This window comes from Symphodus melops (assembly GCF_947650265.1).
Source record: "Symphodus melops genome assembly, chromosome: 5".
Taxonomy (NCBI): Eukaryota; Metazoa; Chordata; class Actinopteri; order Labriformes; family Labridae; genus Symphodus; species Symphodus melops.
In genome coordinates this window covers 10,049,704-10,071,911 of record NC_136695.1, presented here as the reverse complement: position 1 = coordinate 10,071,911, position 22,208 = coordinate 10,049,704, and the positions used below count along the sequence as shown (strand labels likewise).

Here is a 22,208-nt window from a genome sequence, read left to right as displayed (position 1 = left end):
ATTTTGTCTGCTACTGCTGCCTATTTAATGGTGCTTAATTATGGTGTGTTCTAATTGATAACTCCTTGTGAATGCGAGTAGAGGATAGGGATAGCGGAGGTGTCACCAAACAGTTTGTTTGGATTTAAAGTGGAAAAATTGTAAAACTTAAAGCAAATGTAATGTTGATGACATACAGATACTTTTCAACCATACTACACTACAGGTACACTGGTCCTAAATGAGCAGCAGAGTGTTTTTTTAAAATGATGAACAAGCAAAACACGTATCAGAAAAACAATCCAACACTACTATTTCTCAAAACTGCTTGAGCATTACTTTTCTGGATGTTTCCAGTGGACATTGGAAATGCAATGGAGTCTCGATGTAGCCAGATAGCAACACAGCTGCATCCAGTACACATCTGGGATTATGTTTCTTAATGTTCAGATACTTTTCAATCCTCCTTACGGAGCACCTCCTACACCTGCCTTACATTAGCATCCATAGTAGGTGTCATGGAGAACTTTTACAACCAAACAGCTGTGGTGAAACTTGAGTCAGCCACCAAGTGCAGTTTGTCCTGCATAAAAGTTGCTTTAAATTCAAATTGATGTCTGGAATATTTCTTAATGTATCAGTTTGAATGATTAAGATAGGTGTATTATTTAGAGCTCCAGCAATCCATATAAAAGTAAGTGCAGCTCTACAACTGTGAAGGTTTAATGGATTTGAGGTGAAGTACAATTACCCACCCCCAAGTCTAATATTCACAAGCTCAGTCAACAATATCAGAGTAGAATTGGCCAAACTGCACACTAAGCAAAGATGATGTGACTGGCTGCTGCTCAATACTCTTAAAACTTGTGAAGATTGAAAATTGTTGGAAGTGACGTAGAGAACAAAACGAACCAAGAGACTGCAAATACTTATTTCATCTTCTTTGGAAAGTGCTGACATTGTTACATCATAAGAACAGTTAAATACTGTAGATAACTCAGAAAAGTTACTTGCATTTACAATATCTTTGCAGTCAAGATCAAAGCTGTTACTTTCAGTACTGGAAAGTTATTAGCTGCCACTGCTGCTAATAACAACTTTAGTCAGCCTCAAACGTAGGAGGTCAAATGAAAAAAGAAAAGTGATTTGTAAAAATCCTAAAAACAAACAGGAAGAACCTTACTTTCCCTCTTTATTCCTCTTTCCCAAACTGTTTATTTTCCACGAGGACCGTTATCGGACTCAAATGTGCGGTGAGCAGAAAACGCAGAGAAAATAATTACCCTCTGCCTCAACCAGCTGGTTTGTTCATAAACACGCAATTATGATTTCATGGCAGTCCATTATATACAAGCCACTCCAGGGCAGAAAGCTCTGCCAAGGCACGATCACTGAAAACATCTTAAACACTCCGAAATGGCTAATACCTCAGCTACTGAATGCAATTTTCTGATTTGCTTGGCAGCGCCTGAATAAGAAATCAATTAGGCTTTAAGAAATATGAGCAAAAGTCTTGTAGAGCCAATGTGATTGCCTTGGATATACTGTGTCTAAACAGTGACCACACATTCAGGGCAATGTGGAAGTAAAGAGGCCATTGTGTGTATTGTGATCATATTTCTACAGTAATGAAGGGATGTTGATTAAATTGGATAAACATAGGCTTTCTAGCATTTTGAAATTAAATTACTGAGCATCTTGATAATGCTACAATTAAAAGACTGATGATTTAAAGAGATGTCATCTCTGCCTCCTGCCCAGGAACTATAGATGTAATTTAGGTCATAGCTAACTCTGGTACAGCTAACTGTTGTAGGCTGTTATAATAAACAAATACAATAATAGAAAAGTATTAATATCAGTCAACCTTTGTTTACATTAAAAGCTATATAGTGACTTTAGCATACAAAGTACACAGTCTGTTGTTAATTCTGTTTTGGATAAGAATGATGTGTTTATCATTGTACTTATAGGGCTTTTACACTTGCAGCCGGAGGAGCTGTATGTGTGAACACAAACTGTTAACAGACCTCTAGGTTTTTTCCCGCAGCAAGCCAAGTAAGCTGATGTGACAACACAGCAGGATATTCTCTGAAGAATTCAGTTCGAGCCATTGGGAGGGGGAGGTGGCGTTTATGTCCTGGGTCTGGAGTCAGTGCATTGTCTGTATACATGTGACCGCTCAGATCTCTTACCTCTGGAGACCACTGCCAGGTCAAGAGAATATCTGGAGAACTCCTGCTGAAAATATATATGTTTTCATATGTAAAGACATTAAATGATAAGACCATGGCACAAAGCAACAAAGCATTGCATAAAGATGATGGACTTATTCTAAAGTTTTTCGTTGGTAAGTAAGATCATGTTGGTTTCCTCAAAACAAATTATTTTGGGGGTTGTTTGTTATTTCATTTTTATTCTTCTGCCCTTTGTTCTGATAACAGGCACAAGTGCAACCTATCATCCTTTCAGTTCCTTCAGTTTCAGCCACCAAAGTGCCTCATATTCCTGGCTGTCAACACTGTTGACCATGAGATCATGAAAGATAGATTTCAGAGTATTGGGCTGTCAAAAGAATCTGTCTGCTGGTTTGACAATTATTTGTCAAACAGGTCACAGTGTGTGCAAGCTGAAGGCTTTGCCTTCAAATATCTTGAAGTAAATAACTGTGTGCCACAGGGCTTAGTCTTGGGGCTGCTATTATTTAAACTATATAACAAGTCTCAGCCAAAATGTTCCAAAAGTAAATGTGTATTTATATGTAGAATATCTAGGTGTTTATCTCTTTAAATCCTTTTCAAAGTAGATTGAACATGTTGAATGAAGATCTCTCAGGTTTGTAGGTTTTGACTAATGGCTTTATGCTCTGTGAAGGATTGGTTGATTTTTTTAATTGTTTTGAGTTGTACTGTATGTCTGTGACAAACTAAATTGTGCTGCTGCCTGTGTTGGCCAGTGCAGTCTTGTTAATAAGATCCTTAAACTCTTCTGGTTAAATACATGTTACATAAAAATACAATTGCCTGGGTAACCTGTCCTGCCAAATTCAACCATGGCAGCCCTGAGATTCATTTAAGCTTACTTTAGCTTAGAAAATCAATCAATTAATTAAAGTTAAGAATGTTGACTTATTATTAACAAAACCAGCTGTTGTGTCTAAGCAGGAGCAGTTGAACAGCAAAGCAAACTGAGTCACCAAATTCAGGTCAATAAACTGAAATTGTCCATTTGTAGATTCCTATGGACATCATCAAGTATTTCTTTAAAGTAGTGCAAACAAGATCTTTGTAGCTGTCTGCAGATTATTGCAGAAGATTTATTTTTGGCATTTTTCCCTTTATTAGAGAGAGAGAGACAGTGGACAGAGTCGGAAATGAGGGAGAGGGAGGGGGGATCAACATGTGGGAAGGAGGCCAAGGGCCGGAGTCGAACCCGGGCCACCCACGTTGAGGACTGTGGCCATGGGGGCCATGGGGACACACGCACTAACCACAGTGCCAGCAGTGCCCCCATTTGTCTACAATTAAAGGTCACATTATATTCTCCTTTATAACCAGTTTAAATAAAGCTCAGAGCTCTACAAAACATATCTGTTATGTTTGTTGCTAACAATCCGGTCTAATCCTGTATTTTAAGATGCCTATAAATCCCTCTATTTCAGCCCTCCTCAGAACAGGCCGTTTCTGTTGCTATAGCTTTAAATGCTAGTGAGCTGTTTCCGCCCTCACACCTCTGGAACGGGATGTGCCTTGGCCTGACTCGCTCCATGCCCAATTTGTATCTAATCTTGTTTGCACTCAGAATATAGAAAAAAACACTTAATTTTGGGAGTGTCACCCACCTCGGGGAGGGGTTACTGTCCTTTGTGATGTCATGAAGGGAAAATCACACATTTATTGAAAAGTAAAGCACGCAGAAGACAGAGAGGACGTACTTTTTTTTATAATTGGACACATGTACAATTAGAGACACATATTAGTGTTAAAAAACAAGAGGAAGTTTATATTGCATAATATGTGACCGTTAAGACCTGGCCGACTGGAAAGGATCAGATATACTGTATGTGTGGACAAAACATGCATGGTATGTCAATCTAGTTTTGGGTTATTTCTTATGGCTGTAAAACAGCTTTTGATGACACAGGGCCACAGAATGTTTCTTGGTTTACTTCATCTGCCTTCGACTATAATCTGGTGACCCTTAACAGTGGGTTCAATTATGAAACCATTCTTTAGAAGTAGCAGAGAAAAGAAAAGGAAAACAACAGATGAGTCCTTTTAGCAGCAGGCTGACAGATGCATTGCAACAGCCTCCGAAGAGCAGCAAACACATTTTGTGTATCTCTATGGGACCCACCTCAGTGCATTATGGGAGTTGTGTATCAGCAGGGGCGGTGTCACTTCCTGGTAGGAGAGACCTTACTGTTGGAGCAAAGTCTCCAGGGATGTTAGGCTTTGAAATACTGATGCATTGTGGGAACTGGGATGTATTGTGGGGAGTAGTAAACCCAGCGGGTGTTATGCCTGTGTGTTGTCCCAATGATCATGCGAGAGGTAGAGATGCCTACAAACACGCACACACAGATACACACACCTCTGATCTATGGATACACAGCAGCCCAGCAGGATCCTGCCTTTGTTGGTTGGGAATGCACACAGAGAGTTCACTCTCAAAAATGGGGGTATATATGCACTCAAAACCACACATCCTGAAACACACACAGTACACAGATTTACACATATCTCTCACACAGAGGGAGTAAAACTCCCTGATGCTTCCAGTGCAAACACATGGGAGAGAGATGAAAGACTTTCACATTCACAGCAAGGAGCTGAAAAAGATGGATCCCTTAAATTTCATCCACTCACTCTCAGCTACATACATTCATGGTTAACACATTTCCCAAAGCGTAGCAACAACATCCTGAGCTGCTACTCCAAGCCTTCTCCGCAGAAAAGGTGGAAGTGTTGCTGTGGTGAAGTTATGGCCATTTTTAGTTCACCGACACTTCTCTGCACCTGTACCATACGCTCCCCTTTTCTCCTCTGCGATCAATGCTCTCCTCCAACCTGGACTAACATCAAAGCCCACTTCCCCTCATCCCTCAACACTCCCTCCCCCCTCCCTTTGCACTGAGGGTTGGCTGATCCACAGGTAACCTTTTTCTCTTTCATTCCTCATCTCTGTCTTTCTTTCTCCCACTCCCTCTTTCCCCCTCTCTGTCCTCTCTCAGATCCAGAGATCATCAAAGACTGCTGGGCCTCACGCCAGGGGCTCCCTGCTAACCAACCTACCCCCGGACCCCCCGCCAACATCAACCCTCCTAACGGCACTACACCTCCACCAATGCCTCCTGCTCACTCCCCCCAAAATCCGCATGTTACACACATACACACTAGCATTTCCACCTCCTGCCAGGCCCCCAATCGGCGGTGGCTGCCCCACGCTGGCTGCACATACTGTAAACAACAAGCTGTCAACAGGGCTCAAGTGTGCCACCCATCTGATGTGACCTATGGAACACAATTCTGGCTGTGCTGTGGGGCTCAGGGCTCAGCAGGAGGATGGTCAGGGGGTTCTGTGTGAGTGTGTGACTGTGTGTATGAGTGTATGAGAGCGAGGGGGGGGGGGGGGGGCAAGCTTTGACTGCATGTGTGGCAGAGGTGGACCAGGTTGTTCTCTAAATATCATGCTTGGAGTTTTCTGTGACCACAGTTCAGGACAAGAAGTCTTTGGGAGTAAAGCACGATGTTAAAGGTGATCATGAGTGTTTTCTCTAAAGAGAACACGATTAAGTTTCAGGGCTATAGAACAATACGAGGTAAAGACATCTCCATTTGAGAACAACAGCAGATGTAACAAAATCAGCATCAGCACAATAACTTTTTAGAATTTACACAAAGTAAGTGGTGTGGGTCATTGTTTCTCTCTTTATTTTAGTATTTGTATGAAATTATTTAAATCTGCATCCCATCCTTGGGTGGAAGGTCTCCAGACGTTAGTCTCGTATAGTCTCAGCAGATGGTTTTTGCTCTTGCTTTTGTCTGTGTTTGTGAATTAGACGCTTTTTTTTTTTACAATGAAGCTGCTTTGCACAGAGAGGAGTTTTTCAAAAAAATGAGTGTATAATGTAACATGTAAATATGCACAACCAGCACTGCTATATGGCGATTCTGTTTGCTGTGAAGCCAGTCAGGTGCATTAAAGCTCTGCGTGTTTGTGAATCTTAAAAAAACTTTGTTACCAGAGCAAAACGTCAGCGCCCATCTTAGGCGTCTTTGGCATTACTTTTGAACAATACAATGGAAGAGGATGGAGACATGCTGACAATATGACTAATTATTGATATATGAAAAAAGAATATTACATGGATACATTAGTTTATACAGAGGACAGCAGGATTAAAGAAAAAAACATATTTCTCGAGCGCGGAATTGGCAAGAGCTCTCTGTAGATTCTAACCTGTAGCTTAAGGCAAGCGGGTCAAAGCTTCTTAAGACTCAACTTGCAAAACACCCCCCGAACTCTGAATGAAATGGCAGAAAGCGATTTTAAAATGTTCAGTCTTTCAGGCTCAAGAAAACTCGTAAAATGAAAGCGAAACAAGTAAATGATATATGAGTCTCTTTTTAAGATTCCAGCGTTTACCTCTCCAGAAAGTGCTTCCCTCATTTCGGCTTTTAAGTTTAAGAAATCCTTTAATGGGAGTTAACTGAAGATCTTTAAGGGGACATACTATGAAAATCCACATTCCCACAATATGTGAAATAAACCCACCCATTCCTTTGTTTGTGGTCTGCAGTTAGTCTTACAACACAGAGAAAATTGCTCTGTTTCAAATGTTCACAACTTGTGACATCACAAGTTGGATACTGGTAAAAAAAAATACCTTCCTCTCTCCAGTTTTCTCCGCTCATGGACTCCACCCCCAGCCTATAGCAAAACGCAGGTCCGCCATTTTCATTCTTGCTACAGAGGAGCAATGTGTGCTGGGAAAACTCAGGGGGGACCCATGGCATTTAAAGAGACACACACCAAAACGTAAAATTCTGAGAGAGCTGGTTTATGCTGTCACAAAGCTGCTCTGCTTTGATTCGTGTGTTATTTTGAGCACAGCACAGCACACACGTTTCATGTAAACCACAAGGGATTGTTTGAAAATGTGAAAAAGGGGTATAATATGTTTAAGACAAATGCCATTGTAACAACTTCAGTCGAATAAAATGTGGATTATCTAAAGGCTATGTTACTTTTAACTAAATTGCTGTCACAAATGTGTTATCAATGTCTTTTTTTTTTGAGGAAACAATCTGCCTGTGGTTGACGAGTTATAACACAGAAAAGTAGGAAATAATATAACTATATTTTTTTCCAACACAATTTCCTCCATATCTACAGATTTGCTTAGACATTATCAACAACATTCTTTACTCACTAGTGAACTGTGAACAATAGTTATGGCTGATCTGACCTGACAGTGACAACACACCACTAACATGTAGGGGGTAAAACCATTCAAGTACAGACGTTTAAACCCCCACAGCAAACAATGAACATTCATGGTTGTAAAGAAAAATGAAGGGAAATCGAAAGAGGAAGAAAAACATATTCAGTAACAGGCTGTTGGTGTGGAAGATAATTGAGGATGCAGTAAAAACCACAGATAGGAGAATTTATACTGTGACTGAGATAAGACACTGTGACAATACGCCATTCAACTCCTCTCTTCTCAAACCTAGATTTACTTCTGATATTCTTTTTGTCTGCACATCCTGTCTTTTGACACGACTTGTACGACTGCACTCAATTGCTGTCTGCCTCCCTGACTATTGTCTATATGCTATTATTACTGTCATCTCTCCCCTGTTCCTCCCCTCCTCACCATACCCCCCCCCCCCCCCCCCCCCCCCCCCATGTCTCCTCTCAACTCACACTCAGATTTGTGGCTCTTAATATTGTATCTGTCTAACAGAAGGACAGGAGCACGGGAAATGACATGTTTCTGCATGGGGTGTAAAGACACACACGCAGACACACTTTAACACACACACGCCGATAGCACACACTTCGGCATCGGAGACTGCGTCAAGTTCACAATGTAATTACGGGGAAACAGAGCAGTCAGTTACACACCTGAGTGCAGCTCGGATCAGAGCCGGGGAGTAACTCTGACACTGACGGGGAAAGCCAGGAGTTAGTCTTTTAAAACACGGTGACAGACAGCTACATCTACTGACATGGCCTCACTGACAGACCAAATATTTGGACAGAGGAGAAACAGGAAAGGACAAGCTCCAATGTAGAACATAGAGCTGACAGCTACCTTTCATGCATGTATAAGCAAAGATAATATTGTATAAACATATGGACCAAGACGTCTAACAGAAGAGATAACACAAGCTAATAGCATTTCGATTTTTGATGGGCTGACAATGGCTGTAAGGATGCATTTAGAGCCAGGGAAGTCTGACGCTAATGTGATCTAGACTTGTTCTTTCTAATGAATATTGGATATGCAGTAAGTGTTTTTCTCTAAAGAAAGTACAAACAATTGTTTTTTTGAAAAATTTCAGTACAGCCGCTTTGCACTACAGTAGAGATATAATGTTACACTATTAGTCACAATATGAATTATCAAATGAAAGAAATGCATCCTGAAATAAGTATACAATCTATTTGGGAAATGTTTTATCTTTCTTAGAATTATAAGAGACCCAGAAAATCAGGGTTTGAGCTTACTGTGTCTTGAGCATGCATGTTGATGTATGTTTTTTTATGTAATTTTTATTGCCTTCCATTTTACTGAGAACACCTAAATAGAGACAGAAAAAAACGGGGAAGAAAAGAGTGGGGATAATATGTGCCAAAAAAGCCATGGATTGGAGCTAAAACCCAGTCAGATGTGGTGAAGAGTGTGACTGTGTATGCTTGGATAAACTAAACCTGTTCTTGCTATTACTTAACCCACAACATGACATGTATCTGAAACTTAACCAAGGATTATCAGTCCTAACAAAGTAGTGTCAGTACCAAGCAGACAGATTCATTAAAATTAGGAAGACAGACCTTTAGATATAATCTATGAAAGAGACTAAAGACTAAACTTTGGGGCTATGACATAATCTCTGTGTTTGATGACCATGTATGAAAATATTTTGGACATTTACACAAAAAATAGCTTAAACACAACTTTTTATAAATGTGATGAGTATATAATTTTTTGTTTTAATTGTGTATTCCTTTATATGCCTATCAGCGATGGCGGCTTGCACCCATTTGGCTCAAGATGTTCATTTTGACCTTCACCGATATTTGACCATTATTTTACAGTGCGAGTTTCTTATAAATGCATGTGAGATCAACACATTTACAGGGATGCAGAATGTGTTCTAACCTAGTTGTTTGTTCTTATCTTAAAGCCAGCATTGTATGTATGCAGAGTCATGGGGTAGCATCAGACATCTCCGTCAACTCTGAAATGAAAGCGGCTTATTTCTCAAAAAAAAAAATTGCCACTTTGGGCCAAGTATCAGAATTACGAAAAGAAACCAAGCACATAATTTGAACCCACTCCTGTTATCAAACGTGCCATCAACATGGACTAAACTTCCATGCTAGAGAGGTAATAGACTTCCAATGTTTTGTTTTACTCAAATTATGCCTATTATATCATTTTCTGACATTTGCACTCACTAATTCACAACATTGCCTTGTGACCTGAGTGAGCCCCGCCCACCCTCTCACCATATTACCATGCATACTGTGAAGAAACATATGGTTTGAAGAAACTACGATGTACTGAATGTATCGGCAGTTTCTCCAGGAGACATCAGCGTGTAGCTCATTAAGTCCACGGTCTGCCATGTTCACACTGAACCTTATCAACCTCTACATGACACAACAGGACTGTAACGGCAGCTCCAGACTGAAGGAATGCAGAGTGTGAGCTGTACAGTACAGTAATTCATTTCTTCCATGTGTACATCATACCGTTCCTTTATCTCCTCTTTGTTCTGTTCACTATAGGTTTTAATATTCTTTTTTAAGCTTAACCGAATGGAGGATAAAGCTGGAGTTATCCTTTTCTTTGCATTACAGCCTTCTCTAGTGTAAGTCTTTATGTGTGTGCTCTTATTCCACCACCAGGGATGAAGGTCCAGTTTTATTAATGGCTTGAATAATGAGGAGTCCCAGGCGCGCTAAACTAACCTACACAGTACAGCTGCTGTGATGGAGATGTACATATACGCACAAAAGACACGAACTGATGTAAATAGGAAAAGCTTGCAATCTAATCTTAAAATCATACATGTATAACTTGTATCCAGCATGAGGACATGTGTTAATACAAAACACTATGAAATACTTTTTGATTTCTGTTTGATGTTTTTCTTTGCTCTGCATCATAACATTTACACAAAAGCAGTCACACAGCGATATCATTAACTGTGATTAGTATATTCTTAATGGTATCACTGTGTTTACTTCAACTTAACATTTGGTCATTACACTCATATCTTCAATAACTTGTCCTGAAAATAGCCTTACAAAAAACAACTGTGTTGGTTGTCTTCTGTAAGCTATGGATTTTTACTTCAACATGTAACTTAGGATTTTTTTCATGAAATGTATTATAAATGTGCACTCGAAAAGAAACACACTATGACATTCTGCTGCTACTCCATAGACAGGTTAAAATATTGTTCTTGTACTGTCATGTCTAGAGATAACATGGGGGAGATTTGTCCTCCTTCAGAGATGCTTCACAAGTTAATGTTAATGTGCATGCTTCAGGCACAATCTCTGTTGCTGAACCAACATGACAGTTAAGGATCCTGGACAATAGGACAGCAGATCTGATACCAGCTATTGATTTCTAGCTAAACCTGCATACGTCTATGAGTGGAACATGAGTGGGATCAATCTTCTTTGTTTCAGTGAGGAGTCATCAGTCTGTTTTTGGTTGGGCAAGGGTCAACACGCCTCTCATCTTTTCTGGCAACAATTATAAAGCTTAAAAACAATATTTAATGTCTACCAGCCACTTATATGTGTAGGGCAGCTGGTGGCCAAGTGGTAGGTTTGCAGTCCCCATGTACATAAGTAGAAGGCACTGCTACGAGGGCTTGTAAACTGGCCTGTGGTGAAAAATAAAATAAAATAAAATTCTACTTAAAGCTGCTTCCCCTTAGCTGGATGGTACTTTGTTCATGCCACGCTGATGTATGATGGGTAGAAAAACAAGGAGGTAGACCCATGTGCAGAAAACCAAAAAGGTGATTTATTAAAACAAAAGCCAAAACAAACTCACTCAAACAAGAACCCAAAATATCCAAAATCCACAATGAGAAAAACGAAGTAAATCCAGGGAGCAGAAACGACAGACTTAGACCATACATGACAAACTACAAAAGACAATGAACCGACACAGAGGGTAACAAAGACAGAGACTAAACAGACATGAGGTAATAAGACACAGGTGAGACTAATGACACTGGTGAGGATAATCAGTCACACTTGAGGACAAGTAAAAAGTAAAACCCAACACTGACAACACCACCTAAACCTGATATTACAAAATAAAACAGGAAACACTAATGACTTAAAACACAACACAGGAAATAAACTTACAGGCAAGATAGAAGGACACAGGGAAACACACTAAAGACTAAAGTAAACAAGACTATGAAACATTGAAACACACAAGGGAAACAAACTAAGGAAAGAAAACTAAAACAAGACGAAACACAGAACCAAACCATGACAGTTCATTTGGTGGATTACTTCAGGGTCTGTCACTCTTAATTGAAGTAAATCTAAAATCCTACAGTCACATGGCAATCAAGCAGGAATTTAGCAAAATCTGTCAGGGAAGCACATAGTGTTGTTGGTTCTTAGACTGAATGTAGTGATGTTTATCAATGTTAAAATGCTGCAGTGCATTGAAAGAGTAAATATGTTGTGTACACATTGTCAGGTTCAATATTGTGCCAACACACACAAGGAAGAAAAGGAGGAACAGAAGCAGACATAATGACCCAGTGAGAGGAGCTGTAGCATGGGTAGGGCTTCAGTACAAGGCACAGGGTGTAGCACCCTGCATGAATATCAAAAAGCTCTCTCCCTTTGACCTTGAGATTAATATTTAAAAGCTGGCTACCCTTTATACACACACGTACACGCATACGTCAAGCGCACGTGCACACACTGTTAGCTGTGTGCCCCGCGGCCAACAGTGCACTGAAGTCTTCCTCATTAACTCTCTGTTCTGTTCTGATTCGTGTATCTATCAACACTGTAGAAAGGAAAAGCTGATGATACAGGGTTTATAGTTAAAATGAATTACATTTAAGTCTATTCTGTTAAAAATCTCACTTATCCAATCAGGATGGTAGTGTTTTTGTATGGTTGAGCTTATTACTGTGTTCAATGACTAACAGGATGTTTTAAATGAATGTATGCTGACTTTATTACACTACACCCATGAATTTTAAATAAAGAAATAAAACGTAAACATAGAAAATGAAAATGAAAACTCTAAAACAATATGTAGTGCCAAACACTGTTGGACATATTATAAATAGATGTACCCATAGGCACAATAAATTAGGTCTTTTAACCTTCTCAGCCTTTGGTTTTAGCTTCTTTGTTTTGTTTTTTTTGCCAACTGTGCTTTTTATAAACAGACAACAATATTGACTGTGTGTCATGAGACATCAATCATTCACGCCAAATAACACATGAAGTTACATAAAAGCTACATCAACAATAAAAATAGAAAGAAAATAGGGCATAATCTATGTCTCTCAGGCAGATTAATCATTAGTATTTCTCCTACTTGGTTTCACCCTGATGTCCTCTTGTTTCTTATGTTCCTTCTCTTTTTTATCCATGGAAACTAAATACAAACTTTTAGGTTTCTGCACTGAACAGTGTGAAAAAGTGTTCACAGTTTTCTCATCCATTTTGGGTTTAAATTGAGGTTGACACATATAGAAACTGTCACACATCAGAAACCTTCAAGCTCCACTGTGGTAGAAATGTGTTTATTGAAAATGGAATCTAATTACCATAAAATGTGTTTCCTTACTCACCTTGAATGAAAAAAACGATATTAGGATTAAGTTAAACTATTATTTTGCTTGGCCATTTGGCCCTCATTTCAATCTTAGCCTAAAACAAATTTAGAAAAAAATATCTGCTGTTGTTCGGCAACCAGCTGATTCCGGATTGGTTCAATGTATACCTCTCTTGTGCTCGATATCTCTTTGTTTATATTTATTTTAATGACAAGCAATCAAAAATGGTTGGTACATGTTGTTGCATTGTGTGGTTGTGTGTGGTACAGCAGCTAATAAACTAATAAGTGTTTGTGTTTAAAGGATCATGGTTAAGACAATTCATGTTTTTAACCGTAAAAATATATAGAATTCTGTCTGTTTCTGTGAGCTAGATAGCTGTCAGGTTATTATAGGGAGCAATTCAGCTTTCACTTTGAAATTGCAAGTAAAAAGCCAGTAAATGCTACATTATTGCGAACTGTTGTGATGTTTCGGTACAGAATTTTCAGTTGTGTTATGTCCCTTCAGTGTCTGCTTTAGTCTTAGTCTTTTTTTAAATTAGGTTAAAAAAATAATTTGGAACTTTAATGTAAAAAAAAAAAATCATGAGATATCCTGGTTATGTTATAAATATAACTTCGGTAGTTACTTAAAGAGTATAGTCACGTTATGGCTAACTACGTTTCATGTCAGAACTATGAGCATGTTTAGCTTTGTTATTTGAATATCAAATGATACACTATTACTTTCTCTTCATTCACCTATTTCCACCCCACCACTGTGTTGTTCCACCATACTCATCTCAGTTCTTCTATCCTACTCAGGTGGGTGTGAAGGCAACAAGCAACACATATTAAATCCTCGTAAATCCCCAGCTTTACACTAACACAAACGCACTGTCCCCGCCTGCAGCTCTTTCTTCCACCAGGATTTCTCTTACCTACCTCTGCCCACCGCTGTACGGGACGCATGCAAACACACAAACAAACAGAGAGATGAGCAGACGTGATGTCTGAAGATTAGCTTTTGTTTCATCTTTTTCTTGTCTGTTCCTCTGTTTTTAGCGCAGTGTGTGAGGCTGTGGTGAAATTCACTGCACTATGGAGAAAGGACCGGGAGGCAACCTCACTGCTGGAGAAGGTTTATTCTGCCAAGTGTGATCAAACCACGTGTGTGTCTGTGTTTATGTCAGCATCTGAGTGTACGCCTGTCATGATTTTGTGTGTGTGTGTCTGTGTGTGTGTGTGTGTGTCTGTGTGTGTGTGTATGAAGGATGGTGTTGGCTGGACAGCATTTGCTGCTTCATGTATGAGAACTGTTTTTAAAATTAAGCAAATTAAAATTCCATCCAATACAATGTAATATTTTTAAAAAGAATAAATGAAAAATGATACACTTTCACAGAAATGTCTCCAAATAATAACTCACCAGCACGCAAAACACATTTTTTAAGCATATGGCCACCAAATCTGACAATCTGTTGTTGGTGCTGATGGTCGAATGTTTGGCAACTAGTGAATGCTGACAAAGTGGGACCTCCTCCAAATACAAAAACAATAAAAAAGAAATCAAACATGATTCATAGTGTCTTGTTTTTGACACGTGCCAACAGGTCCAGAAGTGAATGACTGCAATACAAATTGCCAAGGATTAAAGGTCCAGATCAAAAACCATACGATGAACATACATTTAAACACTAACAAATATTTTACTTTCTGGAAATGGAACTATAATTAAAAGGAACGAAAGGAAGAATGTTCACACATAAATAAAGAAGAAATCAAGTATATCCTGTGTAAATGTCTCTCTGAGTCATGACTGTCTACGAGTACGAAGCGTGAGTCCTGCTAGCCCTACTGTTGTCGCAGACGGGTCTATATCATGTTTACATGGACAGGACGGCCTTCCCTATAAAGCTGTTTTAGTCCATGACTAGACAAAAGAAGTGTGAGGACCCCCAACTGTGTCAGTGCTCTTCCTGCTGCCTTGTGTCTCTCCTCACTCAGGTAGCCTTCAGGCAGAAATGGGTGGAGCCAGTTCATTTGATAACAACTCACACATTCAACACTACAACCACCACTGAATTAATGACTGCACATTCTTTGATTTGGCTGTTAGTGCTAAATAAATGACTGTTTGATTAGCTTAAAAACTGTTTGGTCTCCCTGTTTGTCCAGCTCAATGAGCCTGGGTTGTGACATGTAAATGTCTCCGGATAAGTCATTCAGTCATTGCATTTATGTGCTAACATTAGCCTACTCCTACAACAATGCAGGACCTCCTTTGTGCGAACGCGAGTGGAGAGGGGTTGGAGGATGTGTCGTTGAGCAGAGTGGAGGTGTCGCTAAACAGCAGTTTATTTTGGTTTAATTCTGGTGCTCAACAGCGACATCTACTGGATCAAAAAGTCACACATTCTTCCTTTACTGAAGGACAAAAAGGTCGGTCACCGAGCCTCAAAGAAAATATTACTTTATGTATAAATTGTAAAGTTTTAAATCTTTGTCAGTTGTAACTAAGATTATTTTACAATCAACTTAAACTTAAATCAACTTAAGGTCCTCAGGCTTTTTTTTAACAGTTTCTTTGTAGACGGAGCTTTAAATTCCAACACTGATACCAGTTTTGGTAAGCAATGAAAGACTTTGAACATCTTACAGTTAGTTATAGTTTTACAGATCTGTTCAAGATGTTGAACACATCTTTTTTTTTAAACGTTTCTGCGAATCTTCAAAGGTAAAATAAAGAATGCCTTCCATTTAGGTCAAGAGGAGAGCTAAATTGAAGCCTGGCTAATTTTAGTGAACCCAATGTAAATGGCGTTTTATGGATTATTATCAGATTACAATGGTTGAGTGTCTTCATTACAACTCTTAAAATTAAAAAACGTACCCTGACATGATTGTTGTGTTTTGAGTGTTGGTACATTCTAACCTGATCTTTTAACTCTCAAAGACCTCGTTCACCCTCAAATGTCTAGACTTTGGTCAAACTGAAAATCTGTGTTCCTTTTGTGTCCATGATCAGAGATATCTTTTGATGATATGCGCTGGTTTTGTACTACATTTTAAAGCCAGAAATGTATCAAAGCTACAAATGAAATCCCGGCAGGAGGTACAGTATTGACATGTCACACACCCAACATGACACTACAAAGCTCTCTCAATGATTTCATCCCTCTATCTCCTAACTCTCTCTCTCTCTACCTTATCTTTCCTTCCGGTGCTGCTCTCATTCTCTCGTACACTCCCCCAAAACACACTCACATCCTCCACCTTTATCTGTCCTCCTTCTTATCCTCCCCCTTCTCATCTTACGTGTCTCTCTCTCAGACATGTTATATCTCTTCGTATCTCCTACTTACTTCCTGTACCTTTATATTCCTTCCGCTTTTACAACATTTCTACTCCCTCTTTCCATTTTGATATCCTCCATTCCCTACATCTCGCAGCAGCATCTATGAACACACCCCTCGTCTGCACTGCCTATATTTATCTCTTTCTTATCTGCATCTCCCTCTCCTTCTCTCCATGCATGCCTATCTGTCTGTATCTGCTCTCTGCCAGCCTCAGTGGGCTCAGCATACAGGAGAGATGATTCCTGAAATGGTAAATTGTTTATTTCTGACAGTTCAGTGGCTACATTAAGCACACACCTCGCTACCACTAAAACCAGATAAAGATAGTGAGATATAAAAAAAAATAAATGAAACAAATAAACTAACAAACAAACAAACAAAAACAAGTCATATTCATCACAGTAATTGTGTGGGTGCTTTGGGTACACAAGTAGCTGGGTGCCGATGAGGGATGGCGATGTTCACGGGCCTCCGTAACATCCATGAATCATAGCCAGTCGCTTGCTGGCCCTCAGCCGCCATAAAACAAAAGATGGAGATGAAAAATGCAGCAATTAAGTGATTTGATTTCTACTCTACCCTCCTGTCCTCCTTTCTACCAGCCCCCTTTCGACACACACACACACACACACACACACACACACACACACACACACACACACACACACACACACACACACACACACACACACACACACACACACACACACACACACACACACACAGACACACACACAAGCAATAATATAACTCACGGTGTAAGAGTAGTACTTTTTAAACACTGTGAAGCACATGGACAAAATCCAAGTTATGCACAAACATGACTAAAGCACAGTTTTAAAACGTTCTTTGTCATTTACATAAAAACATTTTCTAAATAAATGTCAAAATCCTACTTCAGGCTTTATTATATTGGATTCTCAGAATCCAGAAGCCAAAATGGACAAAATGGCATGTGATTAAAAATATTTAATGCATTAACTTCTGACCATAATCACATAAAAAAATAAAAGGTGACAGCCCATATTTGTAATCAAACATTCACTTCTAAAGCTATTTATGCAACTATATACTACAATAATCACAGTATTATATACACGGCTAATCTCAGGGTCAAAACAAAGAATGACTTTATCTCTATCATATCTCTGAATTTATCAAAATCAAATGTGTTCAATGCTTGATACAATGTAGAACTTTGGGTCAAAACATCAACTCCGTTATTCTCCACTGAGAATTCTCCATTTATTTTAATGTACAAAAGATGGTCGATATAATTACTTCCCTTGGTATGTGAAATACAAAGATGGCCACCAGGGAGTCTGTGACAGTTGGTCAAAAACTTATCAAAAAGCCAACACACAAATTTTGAGCTCAATCTAACCAAAAGTTAAAATCCAAAGTTTAGAAAACGAGACATCATTTTTAGTGAAGAGAATATTTCACATTTGGGAATTAGTGTCTTTTGTGGCTCTCTGAAGCAAACATATTAGAACCATTTACAGTACATCCAACACGCTGCAGTGTGGGGACCATATTTAAACACTGCACTGCACTATGAGAAATGTGAATGGTTAAACATTGTTTAGCATGGGGGGACTTGCTTAATGGGACTTGGCTAAGCACGTATAATTAAGAGCATGGGTAAGTGGAGAGTTGCAGGGAGCATGGGGTGTGTGAATGTGCATTTTTTGTGTTTCTGTTTGTGTGAGGGGGGACATGGTAGCAGCATCAGGGCATGATGGAGTGTTTTGTGGAGCCAAACACCCATTCAGCAAGCTGTGTGCTCATTAATCCTGGCAAACTCCACTTGTTACATGCACGCACAGGAAATCATGAGGCTAGGTAAACAGGGAACTGCTGCGATCCATCACTGCATGCCAGTGAACACAGGGACACACTGATATGTAAGTGAACACAAATACATGCACGGACACACACAGATGCTGCGTATAGAAAACAGTATACACTTTTACCCACACAAACACATTTAAAAACACCCACCGCTCTGCATGAACATTACAAATGTACAGAGATTAACAGATGCAAACTAAATCATACATACACATTTGTATCTAAGGGCGCACTGGCAACCCTGCACACACACTGCTCCAGGACCTGGACACTTACCTCTTGTACAAAGCATCATCATACAGCAAATGCATGCTTTATGTTTTTATGAAGCCTGCTCAGTTTAAAATCAGGCGAACACGAGAAAAAAAAAAAAAATATAGGAACACACAGTCGAGTCCGCATCTGCACAATACAGAGAGCATGACAGCTACTTTAGTGACTTTGAGGGTCATTTTGAGTCATTTTAATCAGATACAGCTGTAAATTAATTTAAAAAAATCAAAGAGACGTGTGGTTGAGTCTGCATCCGTACATCGGAGAACAACACAGGGAACATGACAGAGACTTTGAGGCTTATTTTGAGTCATTTTAGTCAGTTATGGCCAGAACACTCTGGGATTTCTCCATAATGAAGACTGTTAGCATTGTGTACCTGTGTGCTTGTGCACTTCTCATCAGCCAAGGGAGTGTACCATGCTTGAGTACAGTATAGAGCGGTCACACTGGCCAAACAGACCGGACTTTAGTAAGTAAAAGTTTATTTATATAGCACCTTTCAAGGGCATAAAAACGTCACAAAGTGCTTCACAATCAGAAAAATAAAAACACAGTGCATACAAAACAATCACAATAAAAATACATAGACAGATTAGACGAAGGCACGTTTGAACAGATAAGTCTTCAGCTGCTTTTTAAAATTGTCCACAGAGGTCAGAGCTCTCAGTTCTAAGGGAAGACCGTTCCAGGATTTAGGAGCCACAACCTCAAAAGCACAGTCTCCTGTAGTTTTTAACCTTGTGCGAGGAATAACCAGCAGACCCTGATCAGAGGACCTCAGGGACCTGCTGGTGTTATAAGGCCTCAGCAGCTCGGTGATATAGGCTGCCACTTGACCATGCAAGGCCCTAAACACAGTAACAAGGACTTTATATTGGACACGAAAACTAACGGTACCGTGCATAGGCACGGTACAGATTGCCATTGTGATCGTGCCTTAATTACAACACTATCTTTCCCATCAGAATGTTCACTATCCTTTCTGTTGAGGTGTATGAAAGACAGTTTCAATATCAATCCAGCCACAGTTCCCTCTAGTGTGTTAGTGAAACACACATCCAGTGCTGGTGAAGGCCTCTGCTTGCTATAAGTAGAAAGAAATACTGCCACAAAGCTGGAAAAGAAATCAATAGAGCTTGACCCCAGTTTGACCCCTCGTTGAATGGAGAAGTTATGGTACCACACTGGCCTCGACATTAGCTTATTTGATGTGTACTTCCCGACAACAGCTCTCTCTGCTCTCCTTCTCTCCTTCATTTCTTTCCACCCTTCTTTTCTTCTCTCTCCCTACATGTGCTTCAAATTGTTTTGTTTCCATCTCCTAAATGTTTGTGAATACACGCACAAACTTTCATGCACACGCCCGCACACACATACACACAGGCCTCACATGACAAATGCAGTATAGGGCCAGTTACACAGCCCAGTGGTTAGCTGCTGCGCTGGAGCGGATCTGTTATATCCATACGCCTGCCTGGCTGGAGCATTTACTGAAGCCATCAGCCAAAAAACATTCCATATATCTTTGACAGGGAGGGGAACAATACCATTTACACCAATTTAGCCCTGAGAGGGGGATTTCCAGTTAATGGGCAACGTTTTTTTTCTCTTTTTGTATGCAGTATTCAAAATGGCTACCTTTCAGGAGGATAGATGAGACATGCTCCCAGGCTGCTAGTCACTTTTTAACAAACCCTATTACAATGCTAATAAAAAATAAAAATAAATAAATATATATGACCTGATCTCTATTTCACAACCGTTCTTCATCACAGACACTAACATTATAAGATGCTAAATAAGATACTAAATCTACATAAAATTTGACGCCAATGCCAACAGAATAGGAAGGTTGTACTTAACTAGTATTTATGATGACAGTGTTTATTCTTCTTTACTCTCCTTTGTGCATGTCAGGGATTACTCTATATACTGAATTTTGGCAACAGTGGGAGTCTTAGTTGACAAGACCTGACAAGGTCACAGGCCACAGGTCATCCAGGGGCCAATTAAAAGTTAGTGATGTAGCAGGTCCACGTTTTAGGTAGGCAATGAGAGGTCAACAGGGTTATCATGTCAGGAAAAGGACTCGCTGCCTGTTAGGGTCATACCGTATAAAGAACAGGTGGCTGAATCTAAAACATTTTTAAAGGCAAAGAAAAGACTGCAGAAAAAGGAGACACAGGAGAAAAGGGTTGTCAAGAAATCAGAATTTGAAGCTTGATAGGATAGTATTAAAATATCAAATGATATAAATACATGCTTAACCACGTCAACAAAAAATAAGTCATTGGCATCACTGTTAATCAAAATGTGTTCAAATTTACAATGTATTTTCAAGAGCCTCATCTCAGCTGTCACCTTCTAAGTTCTGTGTTTGTAAGAGAAATAAACTCGACTTTTACATCCTCATTAGTTGTACACAATGGATGGGGTAAACTCATCTGTATTGATTATATTAAGGCTAATAGTAATGCGTTGACATCATTTGGGGTATGGCTGATCAAATTGATGTAGGAGTTTGTCTGGAGGCCCCCCTTAACTCCAACTCTTTACCTATCACTAGAACATTTAAAAGTTAGATGAAGAGAACATCAGAACATTTTTAATTTAGCGGCTGCCATTGTTCAGCTCCAAGCGCCTCTTCAGAAACCGCCACAAAGACGACATGTATTTTCACGCAATCTAAGGCAGCAACTAACTCTGGTCTTCTTCAAGACTTTAGTCAGCAGTGGCTTATACATACAGCATGCTGGGTGACACTAAGTAGCTGAGAGGGAGGATCATTCACTGTGAACATACAAGGCTTGTATTCATTGAAACGTGGGTTCAGAAGATAAACACATATAGTACGGAGGATTATGGAGGTCATCAGCTGTCCTAGTGTGCATTATGTTTTTCAGGAATATAAAAAGCTGGTTTTCTTTTTCCTGTAATCCACTTGGCCCCGGGGCACAGTAGTGTTTATGTTCACTGCCAAGTTTGTGATCTGAAACATCCGATTGGTGACGCTACCCGTTCTGTTCACTCTCATTGGCTGTTGCCAGTATTCCGTCAGGCTACCGTGCCAGGTTCCAAGTTGATCAAGAGCAGTAAAGTAATCATATTGACCTTACACACTTTAGAATTATATAGACAAATAATCATGTGCGATGAGCCTGCAATCAAGCCATGTCCTGACAAATAGGCCCCAAATAAGGTCTTAAAACTGTGTTATGTGAAACGAGCTTAACTGTTTTTGATGTGTTTCTTTAAGTGACAGAGGGAAGAAGTAGAATATTAGTGTGCATAATCTGGTTGACATTCATATATAGGGTGTATAAACGCCTAGATCCAATAATCAGTGTATGTCATGCAAGAGAGATGATAAACAATCAGTTAATATTTTAACATTTAATGTGGCTTGATTCATGTCAACTTGCGCACTCATAAAAAAAAAAAAAACTTTTCTCCTTGAAATTTCCAGTAGTGAAATAGCTACCTCAGATGGTCATCAGCACAGGGAATTTTCTCTGGTCAAACATCAGGAAACAACCCAAAGAAAGACAGAAGTTAAATGAGTTTGGCCTATTTATGAATCTAGAATGAAATCTGCTGTGTGAATAACACGCCAGCCTGCAGGCGCACCTGTCTCTGAAGGGCAATGCAAACTGACACTAGAATTCGTATAATTCATGTTA

At 39.5% G+C, this 22,208-nt stretch overlaps 1 protein-coding gene across 1 annotated transcript in view; it reads right to left on the bottom strand.

Annotated features, from left to right (window-relative positions):
- LOC306823381 (neuroendocrine convertase 1-like) overlaps nt 1-22,208 on the bottom strand; it is a 149,668-nt gene that overhangs the window by 78,344 nt on the left and 49,116 nt on the right. The window contains exon 7 of the mRNA XM_079342864.1: nt 13,985-13,996. Coding sequence (XP_079198990.1) covers nt 13,985-13,996 — 12 coding nt within the window. The remainder of the gene's footprint in view (nt 1-13,984; nt 13,997-22,208) is intronic.